The following is a 25,020-nucleotide window of genomic DNA, read 5'->3' as shown; positions in this document are numbered from 1 at the left end:
TTTTATCTGATGCACAAGGATCATAGATAAGGAAAGGGTTTAGGAAATGGAGATATCAGGGAAAGGGTTGGGATTCAAAAATCAGGTTTCAGGGTACAAAGATGCTGTACAATGAGTTTAAGAAGGCAATAGGTTAAAACACATATCCCAGTGGAAATGGATTAAGTGCTGAGGGATTACTTCACAGAGATGATCAGGGCTATTGCGGCTCCCCACAGTGCAGAATATCAGCGTGTTAGCATGGCAATGAGACATCAGTTTACTTGTCAAATTGGGGGGGGGGGAGGGGGGAAAGAGAGGTCGCAAAGGAAGAACTTGTCTGTGACAACCAACCCAAATGAGGCTCTGTCACCACTTCCAAATCTTAATGTCCCACTCTACCGAACATTGAAAAAAAATCAACATTTGGTTCTTTCACAATTTGTTGTTTGTTTATTTCCCCCACATAAATTCCATAAGACAAATTTTAGTGAATATTGCTAATTTTTTGGTTGTTATTTGTGAATTCTGCAAGTGTGAATTTCCATAAACTGAATGTCTGCAACTTGGGAGTTGCCTGTAACATGAATGGCAAGGCTATCAATAGGATCTTCATGTTTAAATCCAGAGATCCCTGAAGGTAATAGCTTTAGTATCTGTACAGCCACCTAAATCATTAATACATGCACACTACAGATCATTTGCTGGTATGCGAGGCTAGTACAGATACGTACTTGATGTTTGGCATGGAAGTAAAGGGTCAAGAGATACTGGTGTTGCATGGCTCTATGTCACCATGATGACCTCAGTAAAAGCCTGATGTTCAGGAAAGAAATTGATTTTAAGATTCAAAGATTCAAAGTACATTAATCAAAGAATGTACAGTAAAATTATTCAACCTTGAGATTTGTTTGCTTACAGGTAGCCACAAAGCAAGAAACTTGAAATAGCCCAATTAAAGAATTAAAAATAAAAAGACCAACATCTGATGTGCAAGGGAAAGGAAAATATAAATCTTGCAAATAATTGAAGCAAACAACAATATTCTGAACCAAAATGAGTCCTCAGATCTAAACACCGAACTAGGCCCAAAGCCTCACTTATCAGTTCATATTATGGAAAGAAGAGTGACCATCGTGGTGAAGGAGCAAAATTGGCTCTTGCCTCAGAACCCAACACCCTGACTTTTCGTTTATCTGGCCAGACGCTTAAATTGACCAAACAATGGAACGGCAGAAGGCTCCAGCACCCTGGAGAGAGGAGTGAACATTGCAGAGAGTGAGTGAAATCAGCTCTCACCTCCAATCTGGGCCGTCAGTTAAATTGTCTCAACAGCAGATCGTACCTCACGCTAAGAGTTCTGGGCCTAGACCACGCCACCCAGCAACTTGCTCCAGGCTCAGATTACGCCTCCCAGCCCAAAGCCACTCTCAGCTCTTCAAATCAGCTCAGCAGCCAGAATGATCCAACCTTGCACCTGGGCCAATTGTGCAGGCATCAGAACTCCACTGCCCGGACTTCTCCTCGACAAATGGCTCATCTTATCTGCATCGATTCTGCAACATACCATCTCGGCTCATCCCCTGAACTCACCTTGACATTGCTCAACCCTCACTGTTTGCAATGATAATTTGACATGTCACCCCTGAGAAGGTGTTTTTAGTCGAATTTCTTGCCATTTTAACTACCAGTGAACTGTCACACGCATTCGATTGCACCATCTTATCCAGAAGTTATGAAATCAAAACATTCTAAACACTTGCTAAAAATGATATGTTACTTACTTCCAGCAACAACTTTCAAGCATGTTAACTTTTTCTCAATTTTTGCAAATGATAATGACCTGCTTGACTTTTGATCACAGGTTTCTTTTTACACAAACTCCCAAACAATGGCAGACAATTAAGGCCAACTGATTTTGGTGCCATTTATTCATATTTACCTTCTCCTATTTCTCCTCATCCTAACCCCCTTCTCCTTCATGCAATCAACAGGCTTCCATGATAATTTGTAGTAAAAGGTTCCATTTCATTTTCACCATTTCAATGAGGAAATTTTTACTAAATTTTTTTTGGATTTATTGATCATCAATGTACATGTATGTTTTTGAATATGTTAATAAGAGATAGCCAAATAAATTGGTAAAATTAAGCTATAGTTAACAAAGTCTTATTTTACAAAAGAAAAATGTGCATTTTCAAAATTTCAAGTAACAAAACAACCAAATTTCCAGCAGTTTCCCTCCATTTCTATTCTGCCTGACTGAATACAGTGACAAAGAAAACAAAATAGACAAGTTAATTTAGTTCCTTTCCTTATTGCTCAGTTGTTTAAGATTCAATGCATTTAATTTGTCCTCCCTTATCCCCCACCTTTAAGACACAGAGGATTGCTTGCAGGTAACCCGGCAGAGTACAGTGGAGTACTAAGGATTTGAAACTGGGACTATTGTTTTCCTTTAAGTATATTAATGACTTGGATGGAGAGGGGAAGAAAATTCTAAATATGCACATAACAACAAAATTTGGAGGGCTGGTGAATGACAAGAATGATGGTAAAAGATTTTAAGAAGATTTAGATGAACTGGTGGACTGGGCAGATACAGAAGATGACATGAATTTTATTGCTGTGAAATGGGAAATGAAGCACATTGACAGGAAGAATACCGAGAGGCAATAACAAAAAAGTGACATCTCCAAAAGGGGTAGTACCAAGTTCTGGGTGCACGTACATTGTTCATCGAATACAGCAATGGTAGTTCAGAAAAAAAAGTATATTAGACTCTAAGCTTTCTAAAAAGGTACCAGAACCAGAGTGTCAAGGATCTTCATAAACATTGGTTCAGATATAATTAAGAGCATTGTGTCTAATTCTGACTATCACACTTTTAAGAAAGATGGCTTTCGAAGGGATCCAGGAAACACTTACTATAATTATTTCAAGAGTGTGAGCCTTTAGTTATATTTATAGACTACTGAACCAGGTTTTTCTTTTCGTGTATCAGGAAAGGATATATAGGTTTGGTTAAATTGACAGAGGTAGCTAAAATAATTAAAGTCACAGACAGTGGAAAGGAAACAAATGTTCACAGTGTCAGAAGGGTAATAAACTACAAACCCCATTTCCAGAAAAGTTGGGATATTTTCCAAAATGCAATAAGAACAAAAATCTGTGATATGTTCATTCACGTGAACCTTTATTTAACTGACAAAAGTACAAAGAAAAGATTTTCAATAGTTTTATTGACCAACTTAATTGTATTTTGTAAATATACACAAATTTAGAATTTGATGGCTGCAACACACTCAACAAAAGTTGGGACAGAGGCATGTTTACCATTGTGTTACATCACCTTTCCTTTTAATAACACTTTTTAATTGTTTTGGAACTGAGGATACTAATTGTAATAGATCTGCAATTGGAAATTTTGTCCATTCTTGCTTGATGTAAGACTTTAGCTGCTCAACAGTCCGTGGTCTCCATTGTCTGATTCTCCTCTTCATGATGCGCCATACATTTTCAATAGGAGATAGATCTGGACTGGCAGCAGGCCAGTCAAGCACATGCACTTTGTGTCTACAAAGCCACGCTGTTGTAACCCGTGCAGAATGTGGTCTGGCATTGTCCTGCTGAAATAAGCATGGACGTCCCGGGAAGAGACGTCGCCTTGATGGCAACATATGTCTCTCTAAAATCCTAATATATGCCTCAGAGTCAATGGTACCTTCACATACATGCAACTCACCCATGCCATGGGCACTGATGCACCCCCATACCATCACAGATGCTGGCTTTTGCAGCTTTCGCTGATAACAATCAGGATGGTCATTTTCATCTTTGGCTTGGAGAACTTAAAGCCCGTTTTTTCCGAAAACTAGCTGAAATGTGGACTCATCTGACCACAGCACACAGTTCCACAGTCTTACAGTCCATCTGAGATGAGCTCAGGCCCAGAGAGCTCGCCAGCATTTCTGCATAGAATTGATGTATGGCTTCCTCCTTGCGTAATACAGTTTCAAGTTGCATTTCTGGATGCAGCAACTGACTGTGTCAATTGACAATGGTTTTCCAAAGTACTCCTGAGCCCAGGTGGCTATAATTGTCACAGTAGCATTGTCTCAATATAATTGTCTCAGTGCCGCCTGACAGCTCGAAGATCACGCGCATTCAACAGTGGTTTCTGACCTTGCCCTTTACGCACTGAGATGTCCCTGAATTCTCTGAATCTTTTCACAATATTATGTACTGTAGATGTTGAAAGACCTAAATTCTCTGCAATCTTGCATTGAGAAATGTTCCTTTTGAACTGACTAACAATTCTCTCACAAATTTTGACACAAAGGGGTGAGCCACAACCCATGCTTGCTTGCAAAGACTAAGCCTTTGATGGACACTACTTTTATACCCAGTCATGATACCTCACCTGCTACCAATTGGCCTGCTTAATGTGGAGTAACCAGTGTTACTTGAATATTCTGTGCACTTTTCAATCGTATTTTAATTCTGTCCCAACTTTTGTTGAGTGTGTTGCAGCCATCAAATTCTAAATTTGTGTATATTTACAAAATACAATTAAGTTGGTCCGTAGAACTATTGAAAATCTTTTCTTTGTACTTTTGTCAGTTAAATAAAGGTTCACGTGAATTAACATATCACAGATTGTTTTTATTGCATTTTGGAAAATATCCCAACTTTTCAGGAAATGGGGTTTGTAGGAGCACAAAATGAAAGTCATTGGTAGAAGAACCAAAACTAATGTAAAGAAAATATTTTTAGCAGCAGCTATTTAGAGTTTGAGATGTATTGTTAGAGGTAGAAGAGGCAAATTCAGCTGTAGCATTCAAAGTTGATCTGGATCAATATCTGAAAGAAAATTATTTACAATATTATAGGAAAGAGCAGGAGAGTGAGCCAAACTTATCTGCTCTTAGATACAGTGTAAACTAAGCAAGCTGAATGGTTTCCTTCCATTCCATGGTTCTACTACCAATTAGAGGAACAAAATTAGGATTGAATACCAAATAGTAAGAGGGTTACACGATAAACAGAATACTGTGACATGCTGCTTCTGAAGTTATCCATAACCATGCTTTACTTTTTGCCATAAAAAAAACATTCAGACAAGCAGTCAAATAAAAATAGCTACTAACCTTGATGCCAGGCTGCAGTTGATAATCCAGGCAGGAAATGTGAAAGAAAGATTTTTAAGAGGTTAATTAATTAAATTTCTAAAATGTTTACTGATGCAACAAGCACAAGGCAAATTTATACATAATTACACAGAAATGTGAAGCATTATGATGAGTAAGAATTCAAAGGAAATGTGCTCAAGTAAGCTTCTGCCTTTAGGGTTACAAGTGTTGCCATATTAAGTATCAGAAATTTCTCAGAAAAATCTACAAAAGTGATTCTGGTGGTGATTTTCTGATTTCCAACCCCTTAACGCCAGACGTGCCTGGAAAATGTTGATCTAGAGCAAAATGGCGCACTTTATTTATCAAAAGACAATTACTCACAATTTACTCACAATTTCTCATGAGGCATGCTGCTGTATGTGTCAAAGCAATACAAATAACTTGGTATTCAATAACCAAGGCTTTTCTTTGGTGGAAAACAGTCAGATCGAAAGTTAGAATAGATTGTGTACATAGTTAAGCAACCCATTGTCTGAAGTTTGTTGCTAAATAATTAATGCTACATGAAAACATGACAACACCTTAAAGGGATGGAAGAACATTTAACCATTTAAATATTGGTCCAATCTGCTTTGACTACAAAAGATCCGCTCCCAAAACTCTCCATGAAGTGCATCTAATTCAACTAGCCTCACTTAAATTAAGTGAGTTAATTTAATTTAGAATCAAGCATTATTTGTATTAGGAATCTTTCTTGTTATCCTTAGTACAAAATTAGTCATCAATTCTTCAGGTGCTTCAGTGGAAGCTTATCTTTAAAAAAAGGCAAGATTAAAATACTTGTTGTCCTTATTTGGTATCTCTTTTTTTTTACTTCTTCTGCATTGAACTTGGATCCTCATCACACTGAAGCAGAAATTGCAATGGTAAAGGGATCTAAGAATTCTGCCTCCCACAACCATTGTGGATACAGTCCTTGACTGCACCTTCTTTATTTCCTGCACTTCCACTCTCTTCCTGGATAGAGGAAGAATAGAGGTCCTTCAACAGATTATTCTTTGCAAATCCTACTAGCTCCAACAAGATTCCATCGATATTTCTCTCTCACCCCTTTCAATAGCTTAAGCGATCACCCCTCTGTCGGTTATCTATCCCCATCAACCAATCTCCATTTGATAGCACTTTTCCACACCACAGAAGATGTGATCCCTTATTTTTCACCTCTTCCTTACCATCAATCAAGTTCCAAAAGGTCTTCAAAGGTAAGGTACTGATTCAACTGCACTTTCTCCTCTTTAGTGTATTGCAGTTGATGTTCATATTTTGGCTTCCTTTACAATGGGGAAAGGAACTGCAGAGTGGGTGAATGTTTTACAGAACACCTCTATTCAGTACAAAGGAGTGACCCTGCCCGCTATGATAAGGCTCAATAAAAACTTTAGGAACAGCATCTCATCTTCCATCTTGATATGATACAGCCTTTTTCCTTTTTGCCTCTGTATCAGTCCTTTAATTTTCTCTACCTCATCTTTTCTTTTTATCTACAGTATATCACTTCTGTCCATTTTGACTCAGATTTTCTCTTTCTATTACTACAATCTAGCTGCTGAAGCATGTCCCACGACATTGTTGCTAGCAACATGTGATACAGAGAGCATTATCTGATTCCAACTGCTTCCTTAACTCATGTGGTCTCACCTTACCAGAGTTACTGCCTCTCTTCAAGGAATCCCTCCCCCCCACCAAATGCAACTGAAAATACCTCCCAATTTCATCACCCTACCACCTATACATTTCATCCACTGGCTCTCCCTCATATGGATCTGATTCCATCACCTTCTGGTTCTTCTATGATCATTCCCATTATCAGCTTCCTTCCTCATCAGATTCCAGCACTGGCAGCCTCTGTTTCTGCTGATCACCCGCCAGCACCTATGTCTACCTTCACTTTGACTCCCTGACATCCATTTCTTTATTATCTGTCTCCAGCTATTTATGTTTTCCTATGTTTATGAACTCCAGCCCTCCCCACTTCCCTAACTATCACTATCTGACCACTGTCCGTCATTTCTTCCTCCTAATCCACTAATCACCAATAGCCCATTTCACCACTTATCCTTTCCTTTTCAGAGTAAGCAGCAGCATCTTTGGGAGGAAATAAATTGTTGGTCTTTGGGTTAAAACTCTGCATCAGGACTAGGAGGAGAGGTGAGCTGGTCAGTCAAGAGACAAGTGGAGTCTCCACTATCAGCCCTGATAAAGGATTTTAACCCGAATCTGGCCCATTCCTGCATCTGCATTTTCTTGGGTCTTTTTTTCTTTTTATACTGGGCATCTCAGCTCTTAGTCCCAATGCAGGGTTTTCACCTAAAACATCAGCAACTCCCTTCTCTTCTACAGATGCTGCTCACCCTATTGAGTCTGTTCAGCAGATTATTAGTTACTCCATCCCACAACTATAACTTCATGTGCCAGTGGCTATAATTAATTAGGAGCTTGAGGTGATTTGATATGTTACCAAAGATTCTAATAAATTTCTACAGATATATCATGGGGAGCATTCAGACTGACTCTGAAATGCCTGGTATGGAAGCTCCAAAGCACAGGATCAAACGAGGCTGCTGAGGGTAGTAGACTCAGCCAGCACCGTCATTGGAGCAACCCTTCCCACCACTGAGGATATCTTCAAAAGATGCCGTCAATCATTAAGGACCTTGACGTGCCCACCTTTCATTTCTACCATCATGAAAGAAGGAAAAAAAGCCTGAAGACCACACTAAACATTTTAGAAACAGCTTATTCCTTTCTGCTATCAGATTTCTGAACAATCCACAAACCCATGAACACTATCTTGCTGTTTCTCTTTTGCACTACTTATTTATTTTTGATTCTAACTGATAATAATTTTCAATGTCTTGCACAAAACTGCTACTACAGAACAACACATTTCACAACAATACACACAAAATGCTGGTAGAACACAGCAGGCCAGGCAGCATCTATAGGGAGAAGCGCTGTCGACGTTTCGGGCCGAGACCCTTCGTCAGGACGAACCGAAAGGAAAGGTATTAAGAGATTTGAAAGTAGAGGGGGGAGGGGGAAATGCAAAATGACAGGAGTAGACTGGAGGGGGTGGGATGAAGCTAAGAGCTGGAAAGGTGATTGGCGAAAGTGATACAGAGCTGGAGAAGGGAAAGGATCATGGGACGGGAGGCCTCAGGAAAAAGAAAGTGGGGGGGGGGGGGTGAGCACCAGAGGGAGATGGAGAACAGACAAACAACTAAATATGTCAGGGATGGGGTAAGAAGGGGAGGAGGGGCATTAACGGAAGTTAGAGAAGTCAATGTTCATGCCATCAGGTTGGAGGCTACCCAGCCGGTATATAAGGTGTTGTTCCTCCAACCTGAGTTTGGATTCATTTTGACGATAGAGGAGGCCATGGATAGACATATCAGAATGGGAATGGGATGTGGAATTAAAATGTGTGGCCACTGGGAGATCCTGCTTTTTCTGGTGGACCGAGCATAGGTGTTCCACAAAACGGTCTCCCAGTCTGCGTCGGGTCTCGCCAATATATAAAAGGCCACATCGGGAGCACCGGACGCAGTATACCACACCAGTCGACTCACAGGTGAAGTGTCGCCTCACCTGGAAGGACTGTCTGAGGCCCTGAGTGGTGGTGAGGGAGGAAGTGTAAGGGCAGGTGTAGCACTTGTTCCGTTTACAAGGATAAGTGCCAGGAGGGAGATCGGTGGGAAGGGATGCGGGAGATGAGAGGACAAGGGAGTCGCGTAGGGAGCTATCCCTGCAAAAAGCAGAAAGGGTGGGGGGGGGGGGGGGAGGGAAAAATGTGTTTGGTAGTGGAATCCCATTGGAGGTGGCAGAAGTTACGGAGAATTATATGTTGGACCTGGAGGCTGCTGGGATGGTAGGTAAGGACAAGGGGAACCCTATCCCGAGTGGGGTGGCGGGTGGATGGGGTGAGGGCAGATGTGCGGGAAATGGGAGAGATCTGTTTGAGAGCAGAGTTGATGGTGAACGAAGGAAAGCCCCTTTGCTTAAAAAAGGAAGACATCCCCTTCATCCTGGAAAGAAAAGCCTCATCCTGAGAGCAGATGCGGCGGAGACGGAGGAATTGTGAGAAGGGGACAGCCTTTTTGCAAGAGACAAGGCAGGAAGAGGAATAGTCCAGGTAGCTGTGAGAGTCTGTAGGTTTATAGTAGATATCAGTAGATAGGCCATCTCCAGAGATGGAGACAGAAAGATCAAGAAAGGGGAGAGAGGTGTCAGGAATGGACCAGGTAAATTTGAGGGCAGGGTGAAAATTGGAGGCAAAGTTAATGAAGTCGACGAGCTCAGCATGCGTGCAAGGTGCAGCGCCAATGCAGTCATCAATGTAGCAAAGGAAAAGAGTGGAATGGATACCGGTATAGCCTTGGAACATGGACTGTTCTACAAAGCCAACAAAAAGGCAGGCATAACTGGGTCCCATACGGGTGCCCATGGCTACACCCTTGGTTTGGAGGAAGTGGGAGGAGCCAAAGGAGAAATTATTGAGAGTAAGAACTAATTCCGCTAGACAGAGGTGAATGGTGGTAGAGGGGATTTGGTTAGGTCTGGAATCCAAAAAAAAACGAAAGAGCTTTGAGACCATCTCGGTGGGGGATGGAGGTATATAGGGACTGGACGTCCAAGGTGAAAATAAGATGGAGGGGGCCAGGGAACTTAAAATCATTGAAAAGGTTCAAAGCATGAAAAGTGTCACGAACATAGGTGGGAAGAGATTGAACAAGGGGGGATAAGACAGTGTCAAGGTATGCAGAAATGAGTTCAGTGGGGCAGGAGCAAGCTGAGACAATAGGTCTACCTGGACAGGCAGGTTTGTGGATCTTGGGTAGGAGGTAGAAACAGGAAGTGCGGGGTGTGGGAACTATGAGGTTTTTAGCAGTGGATGGGAGATCCCCAGAGTTAATAAGGTTGGTGATGGTATTGGAGACAATGGCCTGGTGCTCCTTAGTGGGATCATGATCAAGGGGTAAATAAGAGGTGTTTTCAGAGAGTTGTCGCTGTGCCTCGGCCAGGTAGAGGTCAGTACGCCAGACAACAACAGCTTCCCCCCTCACAACGCACATCTGCCCTCGCCCCATCCACCCGCCACCCCACTAGGGATAGGGTTCCCCTTGTCCTTACCTACTACCCCACCAGCCTCCAGGTCCATCATATAATTCTCCGTAACTTCAGCCACCTCCAACGGGATCCCACTACAAAACACATTTTTCCCTTCCCCCTCTTTCTGTTTTTCGCAGGGATCGCTCCCTACGCGACTCCCTTGTCCACTCGTCTCCCCCATCCCTTCCCACCGATCTCCCTCTTAGCACTTATCCTTGTAAACAGAACAAGTGCTACACCTGCCCTTACACTTGCTCCTTCACCACCATTCAGGGCCCCAGACAGTCCTTCCAGGTGAGGCGATACTTCACCTGTGAGTCGGCTGGTGTGGTATGCTGCGTCCGGTGCTCCCGGTGTGGTCTTTTATATATTGGCGAGACCCGACGCAGACCGGGAGACCGTTTCATGGAACACCTATGCTCGGTCCGCCAGAAGAAGCAGGATCTCCCAATGGCCACACATTTTAATTCCACATCCCATTCCCATTCTGATATGTCTATCCATGGCCTCCTCTATTGTCAAAATGAATCCAAACTCAGGTTGGAGGAACAACATCTTATATACCAGCTGGGTAGCCTCCAACCTGATGGCATGAACATTGACTTCTCTAACTTCCGTTAATGCCCCTCCTCCCCTTCTTACCCCATCCCTGACATATTTAGTTGTTTGCCTGTTCTCCATCTCCTTCTGGTGCTCCCCCCCCCCCCACCGTTTCTTACTCCTGAGGCCTCCCGTCCCATGATCCTTTCCCTTCTCCAGCTCTGTATCACTTTCGCCAATCACCTTTCCAGCTCCTAGCTTCATCCCACCCCCTCCGGTCTACTCCTATCATTTTACATTTCCCCCTACCCCCTCTACTTTCAAATCTCTTACTATCTGTCCTTTCGGTTAGTCCTGACGAAGGGTCTTAGCCCAAAACGTCGACAGCGCTTCTCCCTATAGATGCTGCCTGGCCTGCTGTGTTCTACCAGCATTTTGTGTGTGTTGTTGTTTGAATTTCCAGCATCTGCAGATTTCCTCTTGTTTGACATTTCACAAGATATGTTAGTGATATATAAATCCGATTCTGATTTTAATCAACAATTCAGGGCAAGGCTAACATCCTGTCAACCTAATATGGTTCCCAAAATTTCCTATAGATTACTCAGTTCCAGCTGCACAACCATCTCCTTCAGCAATAAAGGAATTATTGCTGACTGACCATCATATACAGTACTAGAAATTTAGCTGTGCATGGAAAAAAAACTAAGATGACACAGGAGACTTATGCCAATGTCCTCTTGTGCTGTTTGAATAAATTACAATGAAAACTGTGCAGGATTCAAATACTTAATGGCACCAACATAATCTTTTTTTCTCCCTGCTGGTATACATAAAATGCATATAATTTCTCAAGAAAAGCCAAAACTAGACTGTTTCTCCTCCCCACCCCTACATTAACCTTGCATTTCTTAACAAGGCAAAAACCTACTGCAATCAACTTTCATGCATTGTATTTATATGACCACAAACAAACCTATTGCATTAACATTAATTCACACTCTGCAGAATATTTGGAAAGGAGTCACAATGCCCTGTGGGTTTAAGACCCTACAATTATGGGCATGCTGTGGCCAATAGAAGATTTAGAGATCATGAATGATAGCATAGTAACATATATTACTCATATTTGCTTTCAACTTTCCCTCATCCTGCAATCTCTTCTAAGGTAAAGAAAGGTTGAATGTGCCCCTCTTAACTATCAATTGCTCTTACGATGACCATATCTTGACTTTGCCAGTAAAGATTACAAGCCCAGATCCCAGCAGCTCAACAAGAGCAAGGGGGAAAAAAAGTGAGCTCCATCTGACCATTACTGTAGAATAATCCTTATCTCCTTGTGGTTAGAGGAGAAGAAATTCTTGAAGTAAAAAGTACAGCTGTGGAAAACTACCAGAGCAGGATCTTAGACTAGACAGTGCTATATTAAGAAAACCAAAATTTATGTTTAGACAGAGATTCCTGACAGTTGAAGGACAGTTTACAATTCACAAGAGAATTATAGAGTGTGATAAACTTGCCATTGCTCACTTATCTGTAGGCAAATGAACACACTGGAGCCAAGCAAGCTGGATGCAATTGACAAGATAAAGATGAAGAAACAGTGCAAGGAACAGATGAGCTAGGAAGCAGCAAAGAACTGATTACACAGCCAATCATGTTCCTGTAACTTTTGTATAGTGGGGGATAAAGAGTGAGAGCTCTGAACACTGATACCATAGTGGATCAGTTGTCCACCTAGTCAGTCAAATTCAAGGCAATATGCTCAGTTTGGATTGAATACCCGAAAAATAGTTGTTCACAGAAACCATCAGATATGTTAGGAATCTGATCGTGCATCAATTTAAGTAACATAAAGATTGTACTAGAATTTGTTGAAGCTGTAACATGTAACAGAATTGTTATTCACTTACAGCATCCTAATCAACCTCCTGTAAAAGGCAGAGATATTAAAACTCTATTCTTACATTGCATCCACCAGCTGCAAAGAAAGCATCACAAAGTGCATCAATAACAAACATGATTAAAAAGCAAATTAACTTTGATGTGGCTTAGCAATCATTTAGTTTTATTGCTACATAGAAAATAAAACTTGATAAGTCTAACTGGCATTGACCTACCTAGACACCAAACACTGACATGGTTTAGGTGTTCCCAGTCCAGAATACTTTCTGAACAATCCTCTTCCCAAACACATAGAGACTAAATTGGGGTAGCTGGCTCACATTGCAGACAAGCAGCAGTCTGAAATTGTCATCTTACAGAATCATTCCTTACTGACAATGCACCAAGACTACTCTATCACAATTTCCAAATCAATCCTGTCTCAAGAGGGAGAAGCAGTGGTACACTGGTTGGGGTACTGAAGTCTCACGAAAATATTAAAATCAAAAGGCAAGAGGAAGAGGTCATTAAAATCTCATTATATGCAGTCAGATGAAGAATCTACCTCCTGATTACCACCTATCATTTTTCATCATTTGATGTGCCAATGCTCCTCTGCATTGAACACTTAGAAGCAACACCAAGAGCAGCAGGGAACTGGAATGTACTCAGAGTCCATCAAGAGTGGCTTGGTTGCAAACCAGTGACCAAGCTAGCCTTGGCGTGAAAGGCATATTGCCAGATAGACAATGAACAAGAGGGATAGATCCACTTGACCTTGCCCTCAGAGATCAATTATAAGTAATTGAACATTAATCTCACATAGTCACTCCTAGTATTATCTTGCTAGTATGAGTGCAGCAGAGGATGAAAAGGATGGCTGTGCCAATACTGCATTAGGGTGATAGCAGCTGTTCCACCTCAGTTATAAACTGATCCAGGGACGACTGCACAGCAGACCTCTCCGCCTCCCATTGTCAGCCAAGTCCTTTGTAGGATTTTTAAAGTTCAACCTTGGGTGAATCATTAGCTTGGGTGTCTGCAGTGACCTTCTGAGTCTCCATATCTATTAAACCCCTGTTCATCAGCTTGAGAGGCAACATGTAGTAATCTCCCCTGCACCCACAATAATGCACTCGCTGTGGTATAGCACCATAAATGCACACAATTCTCCAGCATGGCCTAATCAAAAGTTTTATAAAGTTGCATCAGATTCTCCCTGCTCTAATATTCTTTACCTCAGCTAATGGAGCCGATCATCCTACATGCCTTCTTCAGTATCTTTTCTATCTGTGCTGAAAATTTTGAGGATCTATGGATTTGTTCCAGATGCTAATGGAAACAGAATAACTCAACCACTCATGTATGTGCCTTGCTGTTGTTAGGCCTTCTGCAATGTAAAACCTCATGCATTTCAGGATTAAATTCTATCGGCCATTGTTCAGCCCAACACATCATTACTAGTAGCCTAGGCTCACCCTTCAATCAGAACCATGATCAATCTTTGTGTTACCTGCAAAGTTGAGGGCACTGCCTCCAGTGGTGCAATTTAATCCTGACCTATTGGTGCCCAGTGTAGAGTTTAAACGCCATCCTTTTAACTGCATTCAGGTGCTTTGGCACTCTGTGCTGTTGCTCTGTCAGACACTATAACTTACTAATCATACTTCCAGCATTCACATCTGTGCATACAAGCAGTAAGGATGTCAGTACTGGGCCCTGTGGTCCACTACTGCTCACAAGTATCCAATCACAAAAAAAACCCTCCACCATCATCCTGTTTCCTATTACCTAACCAGCTTTATACCTAACTTGACAATTTGACTTGGATCCCATGGGGTCTAACCTTTTAGACCAGACTTACACATGGGACTTTAGCAAAGGCCTTAATGAAGACCATGCATATTATATCAATCAAATCCACCCTCATCAATATATTTTGTTATTTCTTCAATTTACTCAATCAAATTAATTATACAGGACCACCCATCACACCAAGTATATTATAGTTGTACAGCTCTTACCTTCACATAAAATGAAACAAATTCCATGAGATTTTAAAATATCAATTCAAATTTTAACAGTTCACAAGCAAAATGTTTGTGAACAGGCTGTATTTAATATGTTTGAACTGAGCCTGTTAATGTTAAACAACACATGTTATGAAAATTATGATATATTCCCAAGACAATAAAATGTTGCAGTATGTCTAAAAGTCTGTAACAGAATACTTTTTAAGTTAATGAATACAAAGCAAAATGAAATACGATACAAGGGATATGTTTATTTGGTTCATTGAGTTTTTTTTAAAAAATCACTCACTTCTCCAATTCTGCTATCTTCTTATCTTTGTCATTTTTTTCATTTTCCATTTCCTTTAAAATCTCAAGCAGTCTGTCGACTTCTGCTTGGCCTTTGTTCGCCTCATCTCTATTCTGTGCCACCACCTTCTCCAATTGCCAGATACGCTCATGGAGTTCAGCACTGGCTTGTCCTTCTTTTGAAGCCTCAAGGGACTGAAAGTAAAATTCAGCAAAAGGTCAGATAAACATTGCACACATTTATTGTAAAAATTTTAAGAAGGGATTGTGAACAATTGTGCTTTCTGAATCTGTATTGACTTCTTTGAATTCATTACCACAATAAAATGCTAAATATATTCACAGCAGCTTCAAGATGACACCAGTAAGTGGTGACTCTTTGCATCCTTCAATAGGAATCATCAAATATCCCTGTTTAGAACTACTACAGCTGGTATACTGTCACAGCCATGGGTACTTCAGTAAACATGACTAAAACATTTTTAAAAATCTATTGGTCCTCAAAATGGTTGGGCCCCTGGACAGCAGACACAGGTCCCCTTTAAAGGCGCTCTAATCTGCAGCTACTGTTGAATGCTGCCTCTGGAAAATACATTTGAAGACCTCAGAGCAACATTTCTGTGCAAGAGGGTGACTGGTGGCTACTTTGCTTCCCAAAAACATGCTTCACTGCTGCCATTTCGGACCCAGTGCTGCAGGCCGATGGTTTCACCATTCTCTGTAAAGACAGGATAGTTGAGCCTTCTAAAAGGTACAGCAGGGAGAGTATACCTCATAATTAAGTCAACTTCATTCACTAGCAGTCAAGTCGGCTATTTTATCTGCCAAGGAACCTTTCTGCTGTCATCCCAGTAGCGGTGTACATTCCACTTCAGGCCAATGTCAGACAGGCAATGGGGGAGCTAAGCACAATAATAAGCATTCACAAAACAGCACACTCTGATGCCTTCCCTATTGTTGCAGGAGACTTCAAGGTCAGCTTGAAGTCTCTGAACACTACCAACAACATATCACCTGTAGAACATACCAACACACTTGACCACTGTTATACTGTCATCAAGACTGCTTACTGTTCCATCCCAGATCCTCACTTTACAAAGTCCAATCACCTGGCTGTACTTCTGTTCCCATCATACAGGCCTGCTTTGAGTACAGGACTGATATGAGTCAGTGGCCTGGACAATATTCAGGGATTCATTTTAGTTCTGAATGAATATATCATAGTAGTCACCAACTCCATCAAGACCTGTGTGGATGAATGTGTAGCTTTGAGAGCATGAGAGCATAATGGACATACCAAACCAAAAGCCATGGATGAACCAAGGGATTTATGGTCTGCTGAGGGCTAGCTCTGTGGCATTCAAGACCAATGATTCAGAACTATACAAGAAGTTCAGAAGGGTATTTTAAGAACAAAAGGGTATTTTTAGAGTGAAAAAATAATTCCAATTAAAGTTAGACAAACATGCAGATCAGCTCCGACACGATTGGCAGGCCATTGCCTAACATCAAGAACATCTGTGATGCTTCACTCCCAGATGAGCTCAACACCTTTTATGCTGACTTTGAAAGGAACAATAAAACTACACTTCTGCAAATCCCTGCAGCATCAGATGACCCTGTAATCTCAGAGGTCAACATCTGAACACCTTTCATTAGGATGAATCCTCACAAGGTGTCTGGACCTGCTGGAATTTGCCTATTGCCACAATAGGTTACAGCAGATGCAATCTCACTGGCTCTCCATTTGGTCTTGGATGACTTGGACAATACAAATTACCTACATCAGGCTGCTATTAATTGATTATAGCTCAGCATTCAATGCAATCATACTTTCAGTATGAATCAAAAAGCTCTAACTCCTGGGCCTCAGCACCTCATTCTGCAAGTGGATGCTCAACTTCCTCATCAGGAGACCACAGTCAGTACAGATTGGAAATAGTGAGGTTGAATGAAGTCATCCCCTTTGGATCAAGAACTGGTGGTTGAGGGGTAATAATTGTTCATGAACCTGGTAGTGTGAGTCCTGAGGCTCCTGTAACTTCTTCCTAATGGCGACAATGAGAAGTGAGTGTGGCCTGGGTGATGGGTGTTTCAACTCATTTCATTTGTGCCTTTCTTACCTCCAGAATTAATACATTGCTGGCCAACATTCCACATCCTATCAGCTAGTTCCTAGAGAGCTTATGCAGGTGATACTTACCACAGAAAATATCACCTGCGTAAAATACAAAAAATAACTAAGCCAAATAATTACGTGTTTCAAGAAAGCTTTTGGAATCTCTCCATCCTTGTAGTTTGATATCCATGTCATCAACTGCATCAGATTTTTTTTTATTACTAACCTAGATTGTCACTAAGTTAGAAAAAATTTGGGTTTTAAATTTGTTGACACCTAGGAACTTAAAACTGCTCATCCTTTCCACTTCTGATCCCTTGATGAGGATTGGTGTGTGTTCCCATGAATTCCCCTTCCTAAGTCCACAACAAATTCCTTGGTCTTACTGAAGTGCAAGATTGTTGCTGTGATACTGTTTGAGCTGTGCCTAGCCACACAATCATGGGTGTAGAGACAGTAGAGCACGTAATCCATGAGGTGCACCAGTGTTGATGATAAGAAAGATGAGATGTTATTTCCAATCTGCACACTCAGTGTTCTCCCTGGGATGAAGTCAAGAATTCAGTACAAAGGCTCAGGTTTTGGAGCTTCTTAATATGATCTGAGGGTTTAATTGTGTTGAAACCTGCACTGTAGTCAAACAAGAGCAGCCTGACACAGGTATTACTAATATCTAGGTGATCCAAGGCAGTGTTGAGCGAACAAGACTGCATTCACCATAGACCTATTGTGGTGAGAGACAAATTACAGGAGATCCAGGTCTTGCTAAGGCAGGAGTTAATTCTGACCATGACCAACCTCTCAAAGCACTTCATCACAGTAGATGAGAGCGCCACAGGGCAATATTTGTTTGAGGCAGCTCACCTTGCTCTTCTTTGATATGATTGTCGCCCTCTTGAAGCAGGTAGGAACCTCTGATTTCAGTGGTAAGAGATTGAAGATGTCCTTGAACACTCTTGCCAGTTGGATGGAAAGGGTTTTCACACCCTACCAGGTACACCATCAGAGCCTGTCATTTTACGAGGGTTCACCTTCATGAATATGCTCTGACATTGGCCTCTGAGACAAAGATCACAGGGTCACCAGATGCTGCAGGGATTCACACAGCCGTAGTTTTATTCTCCTTTCAAAGTGTGCATAAAATACATTAAGCTTATCTGGGAGTTAAGCATCACAGTCATTCATGATTGTAGGTTTTGCTCTGTAGGAAGTAATGGCTTGCAACCCTGCCAGAGCTAACATGCATTCAGTTCCATCACTAAACTCAATTGGAATTGTTTTCAAGGTCTTACAATAGTCTTCCGTAGGTTGTTCCTGGACTTCTTGAATAGTTCTGGAGCACTGATCTTGAATGCCACAAACCTAGTCCTCATCAGACTACTAGTTCATCCATGGCATTTAGCTTAGGTACGTCTGATATGTTTTCAAAGGCACACACACACACAAGCCTTGATGAAGTTGGTGACAAATATGGGGTATTTGTTCAGATTTGAAGATGAATCCTTGAGTATTGCCTCGTCCACAGACTCCTAGTAATCCTGTAAGGACTCTTCCGCCACCCTTAGCCATACCTTCTTGGTCCTCACTATTGACGCTACAGTCCTTAGTTCCTGTGTATATGCTGGGAGAAGATGTACCTCCAGGTGATTGGACCTTCCAAAGTGTGGGCACGGGATGGCACTGTAAAGGTTCTTGACACTGGTTTAAGAGTTCTTAAGTGTGTTGGCTCCTCTGGTTCTACAGGTGATATATTGGTGGTAGTAGACTTCTTCAAGTTGGCCTGGTTGAAATCCTTCGCAATGATAGGGAACACAGAGCACACAGTTCTGGGCGTGCTGATTAAATTGCTCAGCTCCTCCAGTGCCTGCCTGACACTGACCTGAGGAAGAATGCACATTGCTATCAGGACGATGCCGGAAAAACTCCCTTGGCAGATAAAATGGATGACACTTGACCCCTAGATATCCCAGGACAGGTGAGCAGGACTGAGACAGAGTCACCGCGTTTGTGCACCATGATGAGTTATTCATAAAGCATACTCCACCTCCTCTACCTTTAAAAGACTGAGCTGTCTTGTCTTTGTAGAGAATGGTGAAGCCATCAAGCTGCAGTGCCATGTCTGAAATGATGGGGTCTAGCCACGTTTTGTGAAGCAAGGTACACACAAGTCTCTGATGTCCCTCTAGCTATCTTGCTCTGAAGTTCTTAATTTTATTTCCCAGACACTACACATTCATTAACAGGATAATCAGGAGGCATGTCTTAGGCCTCTACATTTCAATAACTGTAGACCAGCACATCATCCCTACTTTCATTTTCTCAAAAGGGTTACTGCATTCGTGACCTGAGTCTGCCGTTATAGGTTCGACAATTTTGGGTATCAATAATATTTTTAAACATCTTAAAATAATGCCATCTATTCAAGTGCCCTTGGCTGTGGATTTCAGCTGTGTTAGTCCCAAACAGGAACATATGATTCCCATCAGAGCTGCAAACAAACAGTTACCACTTAATGGTGCCATCTTACCAGATCTCCCATAATTACCATGTCACACGTCTCCATAATGTTCAGACATTTATCCAACTTGGCCTTGGCTACATTTAATGGCTGGGCATCCAGTGCCATCTACAGCAGAGAATTTCAAAGATTTTACGAAGAAATTTTTCTTCATCTGTCCTAAAGGGCTAGCGTTATATCATGAAAATTCACATATCCACATTCCTTCACCAAAAAGAACGAACTCTCAGAATCTTGTATGTGTCTACAAGATCACCGCTTCTACAGTCCTCCATAGTCTACTACAGCAAATTTGGGACAAAGTTTTTATCTGAGGATTCAACCTGTAAATCCATGTTACATTGTTGCCAAGGGCAGTGCATTCTCCAAGAATATTTGCCTGATATGTTAATTGTTTCTGTCTCCATTTATGCTAATTAATGGAAAGAAAACGTCATGGAAATTATAACGAAACAGACTGTTCAGCCAAATGAGCCTACATTCAAGTCTCAAAACATTGTTTGTATTTCAGAACTTCCTACAGTATTTCCTTCTTGGGGTACAGAGATCAAAACTGAAATTAATAATCCAAATAAGAGCCCACCAAATTCCAGAGCGTTCCAAAATAGCTTGCAGTAGATGTCATTCATAATTTGAGATAGTTTTATCAGATCATTTGGTGTTCTTTTTCATAATGAAAATAGCTCTAATATTTCTAAATCTGCCTGCATAGTTAGTTCTTGAAGCATTATTACACCAACAAAATCAGTTCATGCAGGGTTCTCTTATATAAAATTTTCAGTTATTCACAATTGCCCATTCTTTTCGCAATACCCTGTAAATTTCCCTGTAAAGTTCCTTTTTTCAAAACTCCAAATCATCTTGCTTTCACCACCATTACAGCAGACAACTTACAGATCACACATACTTCTTACATAAAGAAATGTTTCTTCCAAGAACTCCTATATCTTTTATCCATCAATAAATTTTTCTCCTTGGGTCCTTGAACCACCCACTCAGTATTTATTCTATATAAACTCACCATCATCCTGCATTAAATCTCATCTCTAACTTCTTTGCTTTCAAAACAATAACTCCCGTTTCTTTAACCTTGTAGCCAAAATTCCTCCTCCTTCAATGTTAATAAATCGCATCTGCATGCTCTCCAGTTGTGTAGTGACCAGAAATGGGTACATATACTGGTCATGGACCAATCAATATTTTATAAAGTTCAAACATGATCAGCTTACTTCTGTACTCCATATTTATAAAGCCCAAGGTCCCATTTGTTTTATAAATCACTTTATCCAATATATGCTGCCACCTTCAAAGATTTATGCACTTATACATGACTGCCTCTGTTCCTGCAATTTAGAACTATGCCATTTAGCCTGTATTATTACTTCTTTTTTTCCCTGTTAAAAGGTATCATTTCAGAGTTTTATATTAAATATCGTTTGCTGTTTGTTTCTCTATTCTGTCCACTTGTTTTCCAACTCACTGTTTTATCACAGCAGGAAGTTTTGTGTCATCTGCATATTTTGACACCAATGTAATAAGAAAAAAACCAAATCAAAATATAAAGTGATCCTAGCACAGGCCTATAAGAAACATCATCTTCGTCCACTATCTTCACTATCCATTTATCTGCGAATTTCTTATCAAAGATACCAGACTTTTATTGTGACAGTTCATTATGTAGTACTTTGTCAAATCTCTTCTGTAAATTCATACTGATGCATACATTGGATTTTATACAACACTTTCTCTTAACTTGCCCAGTAAATTAGTTCAACACAGTTTGACCTTAACAAACCTGAGCTAGCTCTACTTTATTATTGCATACTTTTCTAATTGTTGATTTATATTCTTCCCCCCCCCAACCCTCCCCACATAGCTCTAAAGGTTCCCTACCAAAGTAAAACTGAATAGTCTATGTATACACCTAACAGGTGGTTCTATTATTTGTTGAACAAGATGGTCACATTCCCCATTTTCCTTTCTCTTGGACTTCAGTGTCAAGGGATGATTGAAAGATTATGGCAAGACTCAGCATTCCAAATGGTGAACAGTTTAGTAGCTCTTTGAGCAACCTTTCTAGAACAGTGTCCCAAACTACACTAAATTTTGACAAAGATAAACAATAAACAATTACCTCTAGACTTTTACAGGTTATGCTTCATGCCAGAACACAGTACTCATTTAGCCTTGTACTACCACAAGTACAACTTATATGATAGAACATCCTTATGGATTTAGCCGGGCATAAAGAAGATATTAATTAGTTCAACCAGACCTTGCCAACATTTCCTTTCCATGACATAAAATTATTTTGACAATATGTGCATATTCATTTCTCTAATCCCTTTTATTACATCCAACTTAGAGAGAGAAACTATATTAACACTCAAAATTAACCTTAAAACTGAATTCCAAAGACCCAATATAGTGTAAAGGTGTTTTCCACAGCACAAATTGGAAATCTGACACTCTAATCCCAACACCTCATCTACTAACCAATATATTTCTATCTACTCTACATGTGCTTTTGTAATCTCGAACAATTTCATTGGTTTAAGGAAGAAGACAAAGCTCGTTCATTCATTTTGCATACATTTCACTTGAGGCTGATCTAGTACGGAACAATTTCAATTCTGGTTTAATTTTTGGGCCTTGTGATTGGAACTGGGAATATGAGAGCGAGAGAGATTCTTAACTATTTTCGATCTTTCAGCGAAAAGCACATGAAGATTGGAAATTGCAAGGAAGAGAGTTGAGAAAGCAAAAGTAAACCCAAGAAGAAATGGAGTAACTACTGGATCCTGAGTTCCTTTTTTCACCCCAAACACTTAACATATTTAACCTGTTATGCAACACAATAGCTTTTAAACAATAGAATATATTAATAGGAAAAATGTGCACTGGCCAGAGGATTCAAGTAAAAGAGGCATTAGTGGGCTCAATAGATGGAAATAATAAAAATTCTCACAGCTGAGTAACCAAAGACACAGTTAAAATTAATGGGCCTTCTATAATTGCACAAGAAGTTATTGCAGCCACCGAGACTGGCTGTCACTCTAAATACAACTATAAATTATTCTGTTGTGTACTGACTCAGCATCCCCTCACCAAATTGAAGTGTGCAACATACTGACATCTACTGAAATTAATAAAATTAGTAGTTACTTGGTAGGTAATGTAATCGGAGCTAACATCTAAAAATACTAAATTATGAGCACTTAATTATTTGCTTTTCTAAGATAGTGCAGATAAATATTTGCACATGCTTCACCTAGTATTGCCTAATAATATTAATATTCAAAGAAACAGAGAAAAGTTGCAGCTTTTTCATTCTTTGAGTTTTACCTATTCATGCAGTACGCCTGCCATACATCAAGATCAGTATTTTGCTGGCCACATGCCAAGGTGCATAAGAACAAGAAAAGTTGTTTTTTTTAAATATGTAGAAATACACACAAAATGCTGGTGGAACACAGCAGGCCAGGCAGCATCTATAAGGAGAAGCACTGTCGAAGTTTCGGGCCAAGACCCTTCGTCAGGACTATCTGAAAGGAGAGATACTACATTTCCTCCTCCCCCCACTACTTTCAAATCTCTTAGTATCTCTCCTTTCAGTTAGTCCTGACAAAGGGTCTCGGCCCGAAAAATTGACAGCACTTCTCTTTATAGATGCTGCCTGCCTGCTGTGTTCCACCAGCATTTTGTGTGTGTTGTTTGAATTTCCAGCATCTGTAGATTTCCTCATGTTTGCTTAGTAGAAATACCAACATTTAATTATTTTTAATTATGAAAATACAAAATGAATTTAAAATAACTTATAAAAAAGCATTAAAACTTATAATGTTGCTACAGATGTTTTAAAATTGATGGTAATTAATCAAGAATCAAAACATTTAAAATACTGTTTCCCTAGCTTTAATTCATATTTTATAAACACCCCATTCTGTTAGACTGACAATGAAGCCATGAATCTGATAAAAGTCCTCCAAATGAACAATGGAAAAAGTAAAACTGCTTAATTGTTTGCTGGTTAAACCTAAATGATCTTGTCCTCCAATCTGTCTCTTCTGTTGGTTTTATATTCACCAGCATATATTGTTTTCTTTTTCTTAATTTACCCTGAACTCAGTTTTAAAACCCAAATCCTAGGTTTGTTCACAAGTAACGTTGTCAAACACTGCTCTACTTAATCCTATCAGCTCGTGCCCAATAGCTTCAGACAACTTACCCATGACCTCCTCATTGAAACTCTGAGCTCTACCTTTCCAACTTACTAAAGAATATTCCCTGTACCTAATGACAGAAACATGCACATTGACCTGTTCAGTTATATATCTGAATAGCTGCTCATTCGAACTGGTCTTAGTAAAAGCTGTGCTTCCACAACAGAAGATTCCAAAATTCAAAGTAAATTTATTATCAAAGTACATATACATCACCATATACAGCCCAGAGATTCATTTTCTTGCAGGCATTTTCAATAAACCCATAACAGAATAACTAAAACAGAAAGACCACACTAACTTGGGCACTCAAGCAGTGTAAAAAGACAACAAACTGTCAAAATACAAAAAGAAAGAAATAATAATAATAATAAATAAGCAATAAATATTGAGAACATGAGATGGAGTCCTTCAAAGTAAGTCCATAGGTTGTAGAAACGTTTCAAATGGGCCAAGTGAAACTGAGCTAAGTTATACCCTTTGGTCAAGAGCCTGATTGTTGAGGGGTGATAACTGTTCCAGGACCTGGTGGTGCAAGTTCTGAGGCTCTTGTACTTTTTCCAGATGGCAGCAATAAGACAGCATGATCTGGGTGGTGGGGGTCCCTGATACAGGATGCTGCTTTCCTGCAACACTTCATGTAAATGTGCTCAATGATGAAGAGGGCTTTACTCATGATGGACTGGGCTGTATCCACTACATTCCGTCTGATTTTCTGTTCAAAGGCATAGGTGTTTCCATACCAGGCTGTGATGCAACAAGTAAATATACTCCCATTAATAGATAGAGAGCATAAAGTACTGTATTTCTTTGTAACACATAGCACTTACTTCCCTGCTGCTCTGTTGCAAATATACAAACAGGAAACCTGAAAAGGGAAGATTTCTTTGTAACTTGTTACCTTGCCTCTGGAATTGATTGATTCCAAAACACACAACCTAAAGTTATTTATGTCTTCAATTCATTCCCAAAACATAAACCATATACAGAAACTGCAATATTAAATGTGATGTGTTGTAAAACAACTTCATAATATTCCTATCACAACTTTGCTATGTAATACATGCTTATTTATTTTCATATATTACTGAAGTGAACACAGTACAAATACTATTGTGTTTAAGATGAAAAC

At 40.3% G+C, this 25,020-nt stretch overlaps 1 protein-coding gene across 6 annotated transcripts in view; it reads right to left on the bottom strand.

The window, feature by feature from the left end:
- Window positions 1-25,020, bottom strand: part of LOC132398500 (ELKS/Rab6-interacting/CAST family member 1-like) — a 734,829-nt gene that overhangs the window by 549,591 nt on the left and 160,218 nt on the right. For all 6 annotated transcript variants that reach the window (XM_059978062.1, XM_059978065.1, XM_059978064.1 and 3 more), the window contains one exon: window positions 15,030-15,223. In XM_059978062.1, coding sequence (XP_059834045.1) covers window positions 15,030-15,223 — 194 coding nt within the window. The remainder of the gene's footprint in view (window positions 1-15,029; window positions 15,224-25,020) is intronic.

Source organism: Hypanus sabinus, chromosome 8 (genome assembly GCF_030144855.1).
Source record: "Hypanus sabinus isolate sHypSab1 chromosome 8, sHypSab1.hap1, whole genome shotgun sequence".
Classification (NCBI taxonomy): domain Eukaryota; kingdom Metazoa; phylum Chordata; class Chondrichthyes; order Myliobatiformes; family Dasyatidae; genus Hypanus; species Hypanus sabinus.
The sequence above is the reverse complement of the archived record's forward strand: the minus strand, read 5'-3'. Positions and strand labels throughout refer to the sequence as shown.